The sequence below is a fragment of the Tursiops truncatus genome, chromosome 5 (assembly GCF_011762595.2).
Source record: "Tursiops truncatus isolate mTurTru1 chromosome 5, mTurTru1.mat.Y, whole genome shotgun sequence".
Classification (NCBI taxonomy): domain Eukaryota; kingdom Metazoa; phylum Chordata; class Mammalia; order Artiodactyla; family Delphinidae; genus Tursiops; species Tursiops truncatus.
The window spans coordinates 111219930-111233991 of record NC_047038.1 but is presented as its reverse complement, the minus strand read 5'-3'; the positions used below and the strand labels follow the sequence as shown (position 1 = coordinate 111233991).

The window sequence follows — 14062 nt, the reverse complement described above, 5'->3', positions numbered from 1 at the left end:
CCTCTGACTCTCTGTCCTCAGTTCCTGGGTCTCCTCCACACTTGCTTTGCTCAAATGCAGGGCGGGCTCCCTCCTTAGGGCCTTTGCATGTCATAATATGCCTTTCTCCAGACGGTATTCTCATTCCTTTGTGTCCTTCAGGTTTTTACTTCAATGTCACCCAGCTACCCAGTTTAAAAATCGCAAGCTTCACTTCCTCAACTCTTCATATCCTCTTCCCTTCATATTTTTTAGGACTCACCACCATCTAACAGGATACATTTTTTATTTGTTTTCTCCTTCTTCTCAAATATCGGATACTTAATAAATGATTATTTGAGTCCCAGTGATAAATCAGGCTGGTATTCTGTATGGTTAGAGAGAGAAACATGGCACCTACTCTCATGGAACTTGGTGGTGGAGACAAACACAACCAGCAAAAACAAATCAATAAAATAAAATTATGTAAAATGCTTTGAGGAAACTAAAAAAGATCTAAAAAGCGAACAAGCAGGGCAACATTATTACACATCTTTAAAAGACAACTCTACCAGCCTATGGAAAATTAAGTGGAAGTGGAAGAAGTTAGAAAGTTCTTTAAGGTAGTTCAGAACTAGTGGGTGCCTGGGCTACGATGACTTATGGCCCAAGTCAGGATAGCAGAAACAGAGATGGAAAAATGAATTTTAAGTATCATTGGAATTGAAGAAACAGGGCTTGACACTGGATTGGATTGGGGAAGAGAGGCAGTGGGAGAAAGGGGGAAATCAAGAACCACTCTGAGTTTTATGTCTTGAACAACAAGGTAAATGGTGATGCCAATTACCAAGATGGAAACTTGATAGATAAGGACAGATTTGAAAGCATTTGAGTTCTGTTTGGGACACTTAGTTCAGGGTATATGAGAGACATTCCATTCACATGGGCACATCAAATATGCTGTTGGAAATGCAAGTCTAGAGCTCAGAAATGTTTGAGCTGCAGATATAAATATGAGTTGTCAGAACAGAGATGGTGTTGAAAGCCATAAAAATGGATGAGATTATAAAGGGGAAGAAGAAGAAGAAAAAGCAGAGGATTTGGCACCAACATCTATAGGTCACAGGGAAGAATAGGAACTTTAAAAAGCAGCAGCAGCCAGTGGGGAAGTAGGATGCCAGGAGAGGGGTGTCGTGGAAGCCAGAACAGAAGGACAAAGGAGTGAACAGTCTGCTGCTGAGCCATCCATTGGAGGGTCATTTGTGATCCTCGTCATGGTTTCTATGGAGGTATCAGGTCCGAAGCTAATGGGAGTTGTTTGAAGAATAAATGTGGAGTGAATAAGTGGTATCAGAATATGAAGACAGGGACTTCCCTGGTGGCGCAGTGGTTAAGAATCCACCTGCCAATGCAGGGGTCACGGGTTCCAGCCCTGGTCCGGGAAGATCACACATGCCGCAGAGCAACTAAGCCCGTGCACCACAGCTAGTGAACCCACGTGCCACAACTCCTAAAGCCCACGCACTTAGAGCCCGTGCTCTGCAACAAGAGAAGCGGCCGCAATGAGAAGCCCGCGCACTGCAACAAAGAGTAGCCCCCGCTCGCCACAACTAGAGAAAGCCTGCGCGCAGCAACGGAGACCCAATGCAGCCAAAAATTAATTAATTAATTAATTTAAAAAATATGAAGACAAGTTTTTGTTCATTTTGTTTGTTTTGAGTATTTTTTGCCTCAGGAGAATAAGTGGCACAGTAGATAGAAGTGTGGGTTAAGGGAGGGTCCCCCACCCCCACCCCACCCAACCATTGTGTTTTGTTGTTAAGGTGTTAGAGACACTAACCACAGCATGCCCCTAAGATAAGGCATAATTTTCTTTAATATTCTTAAAAGTCCTGAAGCATAGGAACTATCCCCGTTTTACAGATGTGAAAACTGAGACGGATAAGTGGCTAAAGTGACACTATGCTAAGTACTTAATATACAATCATTCTCATTATTCACTGGATGAGTTTATGTCTCTAAAATGCATAACACTGTGCCCGGCACATAACAGGTGCTCAATAAGCCTGAATTATCACTATTGTTTTTAAAATATCATCACTATTGTTGCAGTGGGGCAACAGTTCTGTTCTCGTGGGATAGCATTTTCAGGTAGCATTTTCATTGGGATTAGCTTCACAGCTGAACACCTAAAGCAAAGTTATAATGCATCTGATTGATCACTAGAAAAAGTAATTGACATGTTTAGGGACAGTTTCGTGTGAAAAATACTTGTCTTTTAAACATCAGAATCACAATGCTCACCCTGTGAGAAGTCAGTGGGAACTAAGGTTGTAAAAAACTGGAGGTTCGGCTAGCCCATCCCACGTCCATGGGGCATATACTCATGACTGGAGTGGCCAGGTGACCATCTGCACTACTTAAACCATCTCTCTCATTCTCTTACTTGGTTGGGCATGTATAAGTGAGGTCATGTAAGTTAAATGCACACGTCAGGGACTTCCCTGGTGGTCCAGTGGTTAAGACTTTACCTTCCAATGCAGGGGGTGCAGGTTCGATCCCTGGTCGGGGAGCTAAGATCCCACAGGCCTTGGGGTCAAGAAAACAAAACATAAAACAGAAGCAATATTGTAACAAACTCAATAAAGACTTTAAAAATGGTCCGCATCAAAAAAATCTTTAAAAAAATAAAATAAAAAATAAATGCACACATGACGTCACGTTGCTCTGCATTCGTTTCACCCTGCCCTGCTGGTCCTATGTTCCAAGTAGCTACTCTGTGGAAGTGCTCCCTTCTTGCCCTCAGGACAAGTGGGCCCAGAAAGCACTCTCCTGTTTCTCTTTAACTCTCTGCTCTGAAAGCCTTTGGCTGAGTGAGTTAACTCACTCCTGGAAGCTGGTCTTTAATGGTCTTTTTCTTTCCTCTCTGCTTTCTTCAAGTTACCTTAGGAAAAAAAAAATCTACACTACTTATCTCTTCCTTGTTTTGTGAGCCCAAAAAACCCTACTTATGGCTGATAAGTTTAACATTAATCATATCCTTCTATCAGTGTGTCTCAAATGTGAATAATTTATTTAGAGATAAATGTAAATTAAAATAAATGTAATAATCATATAAATAATTTCTACAGATACCTAGAGTTGACCTATTATATATAATGTCACCTAGATATGTACACACATAAAATAGGTTCAGTTCTTATACACACAGCTTTTTAAATAGCTTAAAAGTCAAAACAGTTATAAGACCAGTGATTCAAATTAGTGGCATTAATGTGGACAGCTGATGTTTTTCTGAAACCGATTCATCACTTGCAATGTAAAACTGGTACTAACTCTATGATGCAAGATTTTTAAAATTTGGAATCACTATAGTGAAATGACTCAATTCTCCGGTCACTTTTTTTGTTTGTTTGTTTTGGTTTGGTTTCTTTAACGTCTTTATTGGAGTATAATTGCTTTACAATGGTGTTAGTTTCTGCTTTATAACAAAGTGAATCAGTTATACGTATACATATATCCCCATATCTCTTCCCTCTTGCGTCTCCCTCCCTCCCACCCTCCCTATCCCACCCTTCTAGGTGGTCACAAAGCACCGAGCTGATCTCCCTGTGCTATGCAGCTGCTTCCCACTCGCTATCTATTTTACATTTGGTAGTGTATATATGTCCATGCCACTCTCTCACTTTGTCCCAGCTTACCCTTCCACCTCCCCATGTCCTCAAGTCCATTCTCTAGTAGGTCTGCATCTTTATTCCTGTCTTGCCCCTAGGTTCTTCATGACCATTTTTATTTATTTATTTTTTTTTTTAGATTCCATATATATGTGTATATGTGTTAGCATACAGTATTTGTTTTTCTCTTTCTGACTTACTTCACTCTGTATGACAGACTCTAGGTCCAACCACCTCATTACAAATAACTCAATTTTATTTCTTTTTATGGCTGAGTAATATTCCATTGTATATATGTGCCACATCTTCTTTATCCAGTCACTTGTTTTATGATCATTTGAAAAAGAACTTTCTTCCTTATAGCACACAGAGGACACTTGACCATCATTAGTCATGAGCACATAATTTTTCTCTCAACTCTACCACCATGTTCTACCTTTTGGCACTAAGGCAATCATAAAAACAAATGTGGGCATTAAAAGTACTTGGCACTACTGTTCTTAATGATCACCTTATAATGAAGATCTAGAATATATTATTATTAAGTCATCATTAAAATGACTACTGAACTTTAAATGAAACTGAGCCAAGGAAAAATGTCTGGAAAATTATTGTTCAGACATTCTTTTCAGAATCTTCACCTCTGCGTATCTCCAGCATTCAGCAAGACTTTTATTTGCTTTTCAAGTTTTCCATACAGTTGAATATAGAAATTCATTGTTGTAAAAATACGTTTGTTCTCTATACATTTGTTTTCTACTTCTTTAATCTTTGACCCTTTATGAAAAAAATCTTGTTTAAAACAGCAAAAACTACAAGTTGTGGACTTAAGTTCCTTTTCCATTAACTGTTCAAACTCCTCAAGTACTAAAAATAAATGCCCACCTTTTTTGCTTTAAAAAGTTAGCATTTGCTTTTTTTTTTTTTAATTAAAAGGATTCACATTCTTCAAGGCAGGAGTACAAGTTAGCATAAAATTCATTCCCGAGGGCTCCTCAGATAGAACGGAGTTTCAGCTAAATTTGTTTTTACCAGAAAGCGAGTGGATTACTTCAACTCTATGTTAGGATGAGGTAATTCAAAGTATATTTTTAGAAATTAAAATGTTGATCAGATATTGACCTAAGAAAGAAATTAGGGACTTCCCTGGTGACGCAGTGGTTAAGAATCTGCCTGCCAATGCAGGGGACACGGGTTCGAGCCCTGGTCCGGGAAGATCCCACATGCTGCAGAGCAACTAAGCCCGTGTGCCACAACTACTGAGCCTGCGCTCTGGAGCCTGTGAGCCACAACTACCGAGCCAGCGCACGACATCTGAAGCCCATGTGCCTGGAGCCCGTGCTCCACAACAAGAGAAGCCACTGCAATGAGAAGCCCATGCACCACAACGAAGAGTAGCCCTCGCTCTCGGCAACTAGAGAAAGCCTGCACGCAGCAACGAAGACCCAACTCAGCCAAAAAAAAAAAAAAAGAAAGATCTTTTGAAAATGTAGTGTCCTGAGTTGATAATGTTGTATATAAGAGGGGCAGCCTCTATTAGCACGGGTCCCTTGGACAGGAGTTGGTGGCAGTGCTTAGCAAATGGGAGGGTCAAAAGACATGATGCATGTAAAGAACTCAGCAAAGTTATCAGGCAAATAGTCAACAATCAGTAACTGTTTTACTAACATGTTGGGTAACAGTAAAATTTGCAGAAAACATTGATTTGCAGATTTTTATCCAGACATAAAAGCAGAGGAATAAACCAGAAGAAGATTTTTAGATTTGACTTGCAGAAAATTTTAAAACTTTTGTACATCCTCAATCATAATAATCAAATATAAAGGCAAATAACAAGTTAGGGGGAAATGACATGATGTTAATATTCTTAATGCATACAGTGCTGTTACAAAAGGCCACATGAGGAAAAATCCACCCCCTCCTTCCACAAAAGCATAAATGGGCTGTTTATTGAAGAAGTAATAAAAATAGCCACTAGTCATTTGGAAAATATTGAGCCTCGATAATAATCAAATAAATAAAAAGTTTTAAATACAAATATTTTATTTAGCTCTTTATTTTTAATATCAGAGAACTTATACTAACATATTCTTTGCTGATTAAGGTTGGAATACACACCAAGGCTTGGTTTATTGCTGGAATCTTTTTGCTGTTGACTATACCTATCTCGCTTTGGGTGATATTGCAGCATTTAGTGCATTACACACAACCTGAACTACAGAAACCAATAATAAGGTAAATCTTTATATGTTTTGATTCTACTAGTGTTGTGTTGGCTTATCTCATAAATATGATGTAAACTGTTTTAAATTTATGTTTTGCTTTCCAAATAGGATTCTTTGGATGGTACCCATATACAGTTTAGATAGTGTAAGTATGCTTCATTTTATCTCATTAACTAAGAACTTGTTTGATGATGCTAACTGTAATTAAGGTAATAAAAGGAATATTATTTGGCAATAAGGAGTTAGGTTAATAAGTGAAAAGGTTCACTTGTTTTTAATATTAATAGAGAAGATAAAGTATAATCATAGAAAAGGCAGATGTTTTAAAATTTAAGATTAGTAGCTCTTAGTCCTTTAAAGAATGTAATACTTAAATTACATTATCATCCTTTTTATTTATTATAATATTTATTTGGACCAAAACAGAAATCTTCCCCAGTGGATTCTAGTACATGCAGTTGTTACAGATAACTGCTTTAATTTGATTAAATATAAAGAAAATATCTTTAACATCACTTTCTGTGATTGTGTCAAGAAGTTTCAGATTATATTTAAGAACTCAAGTACATAATTTAACTTCTCTCTTCATATTCATTATTTACCCCCAACACAAATGTTTTTGTTTACCAATATCCAAGGTGTTTATTGCTTTTAAAATTTCATTTTACAGATTGGTAGCCCTCGTAATGATAAAATTTAGAAAGTTTGATCTAATTATGTGAGTACCATGAATTGGAGTGGTAATTCATTTTATCGTAGTTGCAACTGTTTTTAACATCTGTGCTTCTTCATAGTGGATAGCATTGAAATATCCCAGCATTGCAATATATGTGGATACCTGCAGAGAATGTTATGAAGCTTATGTCATTTACAACTTTATGGGATTCCTTACCAATTACCTAACTAACCGGTATCCAAATCTGGTATTAATCCTTGAAGCCAAAGATCAGCAGAAACATTTCCCTCCTTTGTGTTGCTGTCCACCATGGACTATGGGAGAGTAAGTATGTTTGGTTTTAATTCTTTTATGTTGGGTTTTATTTAAGCGGGTTTAACTATCATTTCTCTGCAAAGTAGTGTGTTAAGTACTATATGCAGGACGAAAAGTATAAGACAGAGTCCGTACCCTCATGTAGTTCATAGTCAAGTGTGAAGACTAAGAAAACACATTTTTATAACCCACACATATAAGATAGTTTCTTTTACATTATTCACCCTAAATAGAAAATTAAAATGTTGTGGGGAAAAAAACCTTAGAAATCATTTAATCAACATCCTCTTACAGTTGGGAACCAGGGTCTGCAGAGATTAACTTATTCAAGTCACACAGTGAATTAATGGCAAAATCAGGTCTAAAACTCAAGGAGAAGATAGTCTAGGTGGGGAAACAGCATTTGATATGAAATTAGAGCAACAAATAGCAATGTTTATTCTAGTAATATGTAAGTTGGCCTTATTGTACATTCATGTAGGACAGTAAAGGAAAATAAAGCCTAAAAGGTTAAGTTGAAACTAAGATTGCATTTACTCTATGAATTTATTTTTCGGCAGGAAACATTTGAAGCCAGAATTTTAGAAAGATTAATTTTACAATACTATACAGGATGCGTTAGGGGGAGAAGAGTCCAGAAGGGGAAATAAATTAGGAGGTTATTATAGTAGTTCGTTTGTGAGATAAGCTGAAGAGGAGTGTGAAATTGGAATAGAAAGGGAGACAATAAGAGAATGCAACTGGAGAATCAACAGGACTTGATCACCGATAGAAGGGGATGTAGGTGGAAGTTGCAAGCCAGTGTAACCGGGATGACTTGGAGGAATCAGTGTAGATATATGGCCTAGGTTAGCTCCATTGCCTTCCACGCAGTACGGAACCATTTCTACAACATCAGCACTAAATGGAGCACCTAGTATGTGCTAGTATATAGATATAATACATATAACAGATGTGGAACTTAATGGCACTTACAGCTTGGTTAGGAATTAAATTAGGACACAAATATATAGTTACTTATTTCAGGAAATGCTATGAAGGAAAAAGAACAGGAGTCTATGAAAGAGGGTAGTAAGGAAAAAGTAACGTAGGTTGAGGATCAGGGGAGAGATATTGTGCTCAACTCCAAATAAAACAAGAACAAATAGGGATTTATAGCCAAAGAGATTGGGGTGGTCACTGGATGGAAAATTACTAAGGAGACATCAAGGGTAGGGGGATTCTCTCTAAACTGGCCTGATAAGAATCTTACTAAAGGCAGGCCAAGTAAACATCAAGGGTGAGGGAAGAGGAGCTTGATCGCATTTCCAGGGTAATCAGAAACTGGGGGTGGGGTGTGCTGGTGATGGGTGTCTTAGCAGGATTTTTTGCTCAGACTGACTTCACAGGCCAAGGACAGGGCCTAAGGATGATGCCTAGTTGAAAAGAAGGCTCAGAGGAGCCCTGTCTAAAGTTTGATCAAGGAGAGAGATTGTCAAGTGAGAAGCCATTATAGGATGTTAAGCAGAGGTCTGGTTTCCAAGATTACTTGTACTCTTTGTAGACTGAACTGGACGTGGGCATAGATGCAAGAGATTGCAGTGGTCCAGTTAATATGATGATGATGATGGTGGTGGTGGTGGCAGTGGCAGCTTGGCTTCAAGCAGGACTCTCCTATTAACACAGAACCTGAGATGAGGCTCTAGCTGCCTCTTCAGGCTGGCTCATCACAGCAGGTGGTCAACCCCAGAGCTTTTTCAAATGATGCTATAGGTCAGAATTTCCCTTTTCTGTGCTTGTGCAATTGATTTATTCCTAACTACACAAGCAATTACATTTATTCTTGTTAAGACTCTGTGTTGGTTTCATTTTTTTCCCTGAGACGCTTAGGTTCTGACAGCTGCTACCTGAATAATATCAGCAGTGCATCCATAACTGTAACCCAGGTTTTCTTTCCTTTGAAGACATTAAGCATTTACCAAATCCATGCCGTTTGGGGGTATGGTTTTAGTAATATAAAACTTCTCATTCTCTCGTATATAAGTACATTTTAGGTTACCAGTCTCCTTCTATTAGATAACTGGTGTTATATATATGATCATGACTCAGAATATTGCTGTTGAGGATAATTCAGTATAATGCTTTGGTTTTAAGATGCAAATGCCACGGCAAGTTTCTAGTCCTTAGATGTTAAAATTAAGTCTGCTTTTTGTACTCTGATTTCTGTGACATAAGCAGTGAGCACAATGAGTTTTCTTTTAATGAATTTTAGATTTTATGTATGTTAGTTTGTGAGAGGAGGGGAACATTTTACCCAGTGATTTAATACTGTTATGAAACAAATGTTTTCATGAAACAGTACTAACTCTTACTATGTATTCCCTTCCTCCCTCTTGTTTCTAAAATTTGGGTCACAGCCTACTGAATTACATTTGACACAATTTGAAAAAATTTGCCCTAGGGTATGTACCTTGGAGTGGATATGCTAGGTCTTTAGGTTTTGTGCAACTGTGATAAATTGATTGCTGAAGTGGCAGTACCAAATTATTCTCCCATTAACAGTAGAAAAGATTTCTAATTGAACCACAGCCTCACCTATACTTAGAATTACCAGGGCTTCTTTATGTTTGCCTGTTAAGAGGGTGTAAAGGATTTCCCTGATTAGTAGTGAGGTTGAGCAACTTTTCATGTGTTTATTAGCCACTTGTGTTTCCTTTCTGAGGAATGATTGTTTCTGTTTCTCATTTTTTAATGGGTTGTCTGTACAGGATCTTGATATGTTTAGATACTAATTCTTTATTTAATGCATGTTAAAAATACCTTTTTCTAGTTTTTGGCCTGCTTTGGCACTTTTACTGTATCTTTTGATAAATGAAAGTTGTGAATTTTTATATTGCTGAATTTATCAATCTTATTTTATAGTAAGTACTTAGCGTCTTGTTCAAAAAATTCTTCCTGACCCCAGGATTATAAAACCATTCTCCTCTGCTTTTCTTCTAAACATTTCATATTTTTTCCATTAAAGCTTATAACAGGGACTTCCCTGATGATCCAGTGGCTAAGACTCCGCGCTTCCACTGCAGGGGGTGCGGGTTCGATCCCTGGTTGGGGAACTAAGATCCCGCGTGCCATGCAACACGGCCAAAAAAAAAAAAAAAAAGACTTATAAACACATATTGATTTTTTTTTCATATGTTGTGTGAGGTAGGAATGCAGTTTCATTTTATTCCATTGCCTTCCTGACCTAGCACCATTCTGTCTCCTACCTCACTGGTCTATGTAGCCATCTCTGCTGTATATAAAGGTTCCATATATGTGGGTCTATTTGTGATCTTCGTTTTTTCTGTTTTATTGGTTAACTTCTCTATCCCCGGACCAATTCCATACATTAACTACTGTAGTTTATTAATAAGCCTTAAAATAGAAGGGCAGGTGCCCCACCCCTGTTATCTTGGCTATTCTTGGGTCAATGCTCTTACATATAAATTTTAGAATCAGCTCATCAGGTTGTTTGAAAAGCCCTATTGGAGTTTTTGTTTGTTTGTTTTTTTGCGGTACGCGGGCCTCTCACTGCTGTGGCCTCTCCCATTGTGGAACACAGGCTCTGGACGCGCAGGCTCAGCGGCCATGGCTCATGGGCCCAGCCACTCAGCGGCATGTGGGATCTTCCCGGACCGGGGCACAAACCCATGTCCCCTGCATCGGCAGGCAGACTCTCAACCACTGCGCCACCAGGGAAGCCCCTGGAGTGTTTTGATTGGAAGTGAATTCAATCTTCAGTTTATTGACATTTTTATGGTTTTGAGTCTTCTTATCTATGAATATTGTCTACTCTCACTTATTTAGCTCTGCATTTATCTTTTGATTAAGTATAGTTTTCTCATAAAAGTCTTGTAAATCTTTTGCTGACCTTATTAACATCTTATATTTTATTGCTATTATAAATGACATCTTTTTAAAAGATTAGTTTAATTGCTGCCAGTGTGTAAAAAGGCAGTTGATTTTTGCATATTGAGCCTATATCCAAAAGTCTTGTTAAGTCTTCTTATTCTGTAGATGTTAATAAGTTCTCTGTAGCCAGTCATCTTCAAAAGAAGGATTTGTTTGCTTTCTCGTCTTTATACCACACATTTCTCTTCCTTCTCACTGTGCTGATGAGTACCTCTAGACTTTCTTGTATCATTCCTGGTTTTAAAGGGAATTCTTATAAAATTTCACATTTGGATTTAATGTTTCTAAAGGTGTTTTGTAGGCATCCTTTATTAGGTTAAAAAGCTCCTTTTTACCCCTAGTTTGTTAAGAGTTCTTAATCATGAATAAGTATTGAATTTCATCAAATGCTTTTTCTATACCTATTGAGACAATCATAATTTTTTGCTTTTAACCTGTTAATATAGTGAATTAGATTAATGGCTTTTCTAATGTTAAAATCCCCTTGCTTTTAGAAGATAAATTTTAAGTGGTTATGATGTATCATCAGCTTTTCTACATCATAAGCTCTATAGAATTTTTACAACTTTGTTCATGAGAAAGATTGGGTTATGATTTTCCTTTCTTATACTGGCCCTGTCTGGTTTTCACATCCAAGTTTTACTGCCTGAATAGGAGTTATTGCATTTTATTTATATATCACAGAAAGAGATTATATACTATACCTTGAAAGATTAGTTCTGGACTGTTCTTTGTGGGAGGACAATTATAGAACTGTTTAGGCTTCCCGTTGTTTCTGGAAAAAATTTTTTTTTAACTATAGCATTTAGGAATTAAGCAGAATAGACAAAGTTTAAAAATGTATAGTTAGGGGATTTCCCTGGTGGCACAGTGGTTAAGAATCCGCCTGCCAATGCAGGGGACATGGGTTCAATCCCTAGTCTGGGAAGATCCCACATGCCGCAGAGCAGCTAAGCTCGTGCGCCACAACTACTGAGCTTGAGCTCTAGAGCCCATGCACCACAACTATTGAGCCCACGCACCACAACTACTGAAGCCCACGCACTCTAAGGCCCGCATGCTGTAACTACTGAGATTGTGTGCTGGAACTACTGAAGCCTGTGTGCCTAGAGCCCATGCTCTGCAACAAGAGAAGCCACCACAATGAGAAACCCGCCTACTACAATGAAGAGTAGCCCCTGCTCATTGAAACTAGAGAAAGCCCGTGCACAGCAACAAAGACCCAACACAGCCAAAAAAATGTATAGGTAGGGACTTCCCTGGTGGTCCATTGATTATGACTCCATGCTTCCACTGCGGGACGCAGGTTCGATCCCTGGTCGGGGAACTAAGATCCCACGTGCCACATGGCACAGCCAAAAAATAAAAAATAAAAATAAAATGTATAAGCATATATTAGTTTATATCTTAATCTCTTTTGAATCTGTCATTATGACTTCTTTTCCCTTTCTAATGTTACTAGTATCTCTATTTTTTCCTTGAACAGTCTTGCTGGAAGTTTGCCTATTTTTAACTAGTCTTTTTAAGAACTGACTCTTGGTTTTGTTGATTATCTGTATGTTTGTTTTCTACTTCATTAATTTATACTCTATTTTTACTTCATTTCTCCCATTTCCTTTGGTTTACACTGTTCTTATTCTAACATGAGTCTTAGCTCATTAATTTCTAGCCTTTCTTTTTTAATACTGCATTTAAAACTATATAATTCCGTTCATGTTCTGCATTCACTGAATCCGTTTTTGTTGGGGTATAATTGACATGCAACATTATATTAGTTTTAGTTGTCCAACATAACTATTCAATATTTGTATATACAATAAATGAAATGACTACCACAATTAAGTCTGTTTAACATCTATCGCCCCATGAATCCGTTTTCATATTTAACATTTTCATCATCATCCAGTTTAAGGTTTTTAAATTTCTGTTTGGATTTTTTCTTCACCCAAGTTATTTTGAAGTATTTTAAAACTTCCAAATATGAGGATTTTTTTTTTTTCATTTTATTTATTTGCATTGTAGTCAGAGAATGTGTGAGACAGTCTCTGAACTTGGTTAAGATTTGTTTCATGCCCTCTGGTACATGATCAGTTTTTATAATGGTTCTCGGTGCGCTTGAAGAGAATGTGTATGCTGTATTAGTGAGTGGCTGTGTAGTGTTTATCTCCATGAGGTCAATCTTATTTTATTATGTTATTCAGTTTGTCTACATTTCTGTTGATTTTGGCTACTTGTTCTATCAGTTACTGAAAGAGACGTTGAAATTCTGCCACTGATAATTTGTCAATTTCTTTGTGTACTTATGTCAGTTTTTGCTTTATGTTTAGATAGTTTCTATTCCAAAAAATCTTTTTTGTCTTAAAGTTACTTTGTCTGATGTTAACAGGTATCCTATCTTTCCTTTGTTTAGTATTTGCCTGGCTTACCTTTCACTATCTTTCACTTTCATCTTTTCTGTGTCCTTATGAGGTGTATAACTTTTTTTTTTAAGTTTAGTGTTTTCTTTAATTCTAATCTGATGATACATCACTTATACAAGGTATGCTATTTATATTTTTGTGATTATTGATATGTTCATTTATAATTTTGGGGACTTTTTGTTCTGTCTCACTTTTTCTAGTTTCCTTTTTTCATTGATTACACTTTTAAAATAAACTTTTATTTTGGAATAATTTTAAATTTACAGAAAAGTTGCAAAGACAAGACAGAGATTTGCTATTACCCTTTATCCAGCTTCCCCTCATATTAACATCTTTTGTAATCCTGGTACATTTGTCAAAAGTAAGAAATAACATTGGTACAATACTATTAACTGCAGACTATTCAGATTTCCTGTTTTTCCACTAATGTCCTTTTTCTGTTCCAGGATCCAATCCAGGAATCCAGATTGCATTTAGTCTCTTTTTAAAAATATAAACTTTCATTTAATACTTTGAAAAAGCTATAAGAAGTTTGAGAAGGTCCTTCTAATTATTTAATAAATAATTTTAAAGTTTTTCAATCATTTCTGGGATACAAACAAATTTAATAAATGTAATAGACAAATCTATTTTATACCACCCACATTGAACAAAAGTTAATACATTACAGGTCCGTGATTCCATATTTGCAATTGTTAAAAAATGTATATATATGTACATAAAGCCTTGAACACCAAAAGTTTTTTCATAGCTTATCTAGTGATAAAACTTTATTTATAATCTTTGACTATTTGTAGTTTTAATGTGACTATCTTACTGTTTATGGAGTACACTGCAGCTGTATCAATGTTGGGTTACAGGTGC

The 14062-nt window shown here is 37.0% G+C and overlaps 1 protein-coding gene across 2 annotated transcripts in view; it reads left to right on the top strand.

The window, feature by feature from the left end:
• Nucleotides 1–14062, top strand: part of TMEM184C (transmembrane protein 184C) — a 31448-nt gene that overhangs the window by 3246 nt on the left and 14140 nt on the right. For both annotated transcript variants that reach the window (XM_073805518.1, XM_019926555.2), the window contains exons 2-4: nucleotides 5737–5867; nucleotides 5966–6002; nucleotides 6652–6857. In XM_073805518.1, coding sequence (XP_073661619.1) covers nucleotides 5737–5867; nucleotides 5966–6002; nucleotides 6652–6857 — 374 coding nt within the window. The remainder of the gene's footprint in view (nucleotides 1–5736; nucleotides 5868–5965; nucleotides 6003–6651; nucleotides 6858–14062) is intronic.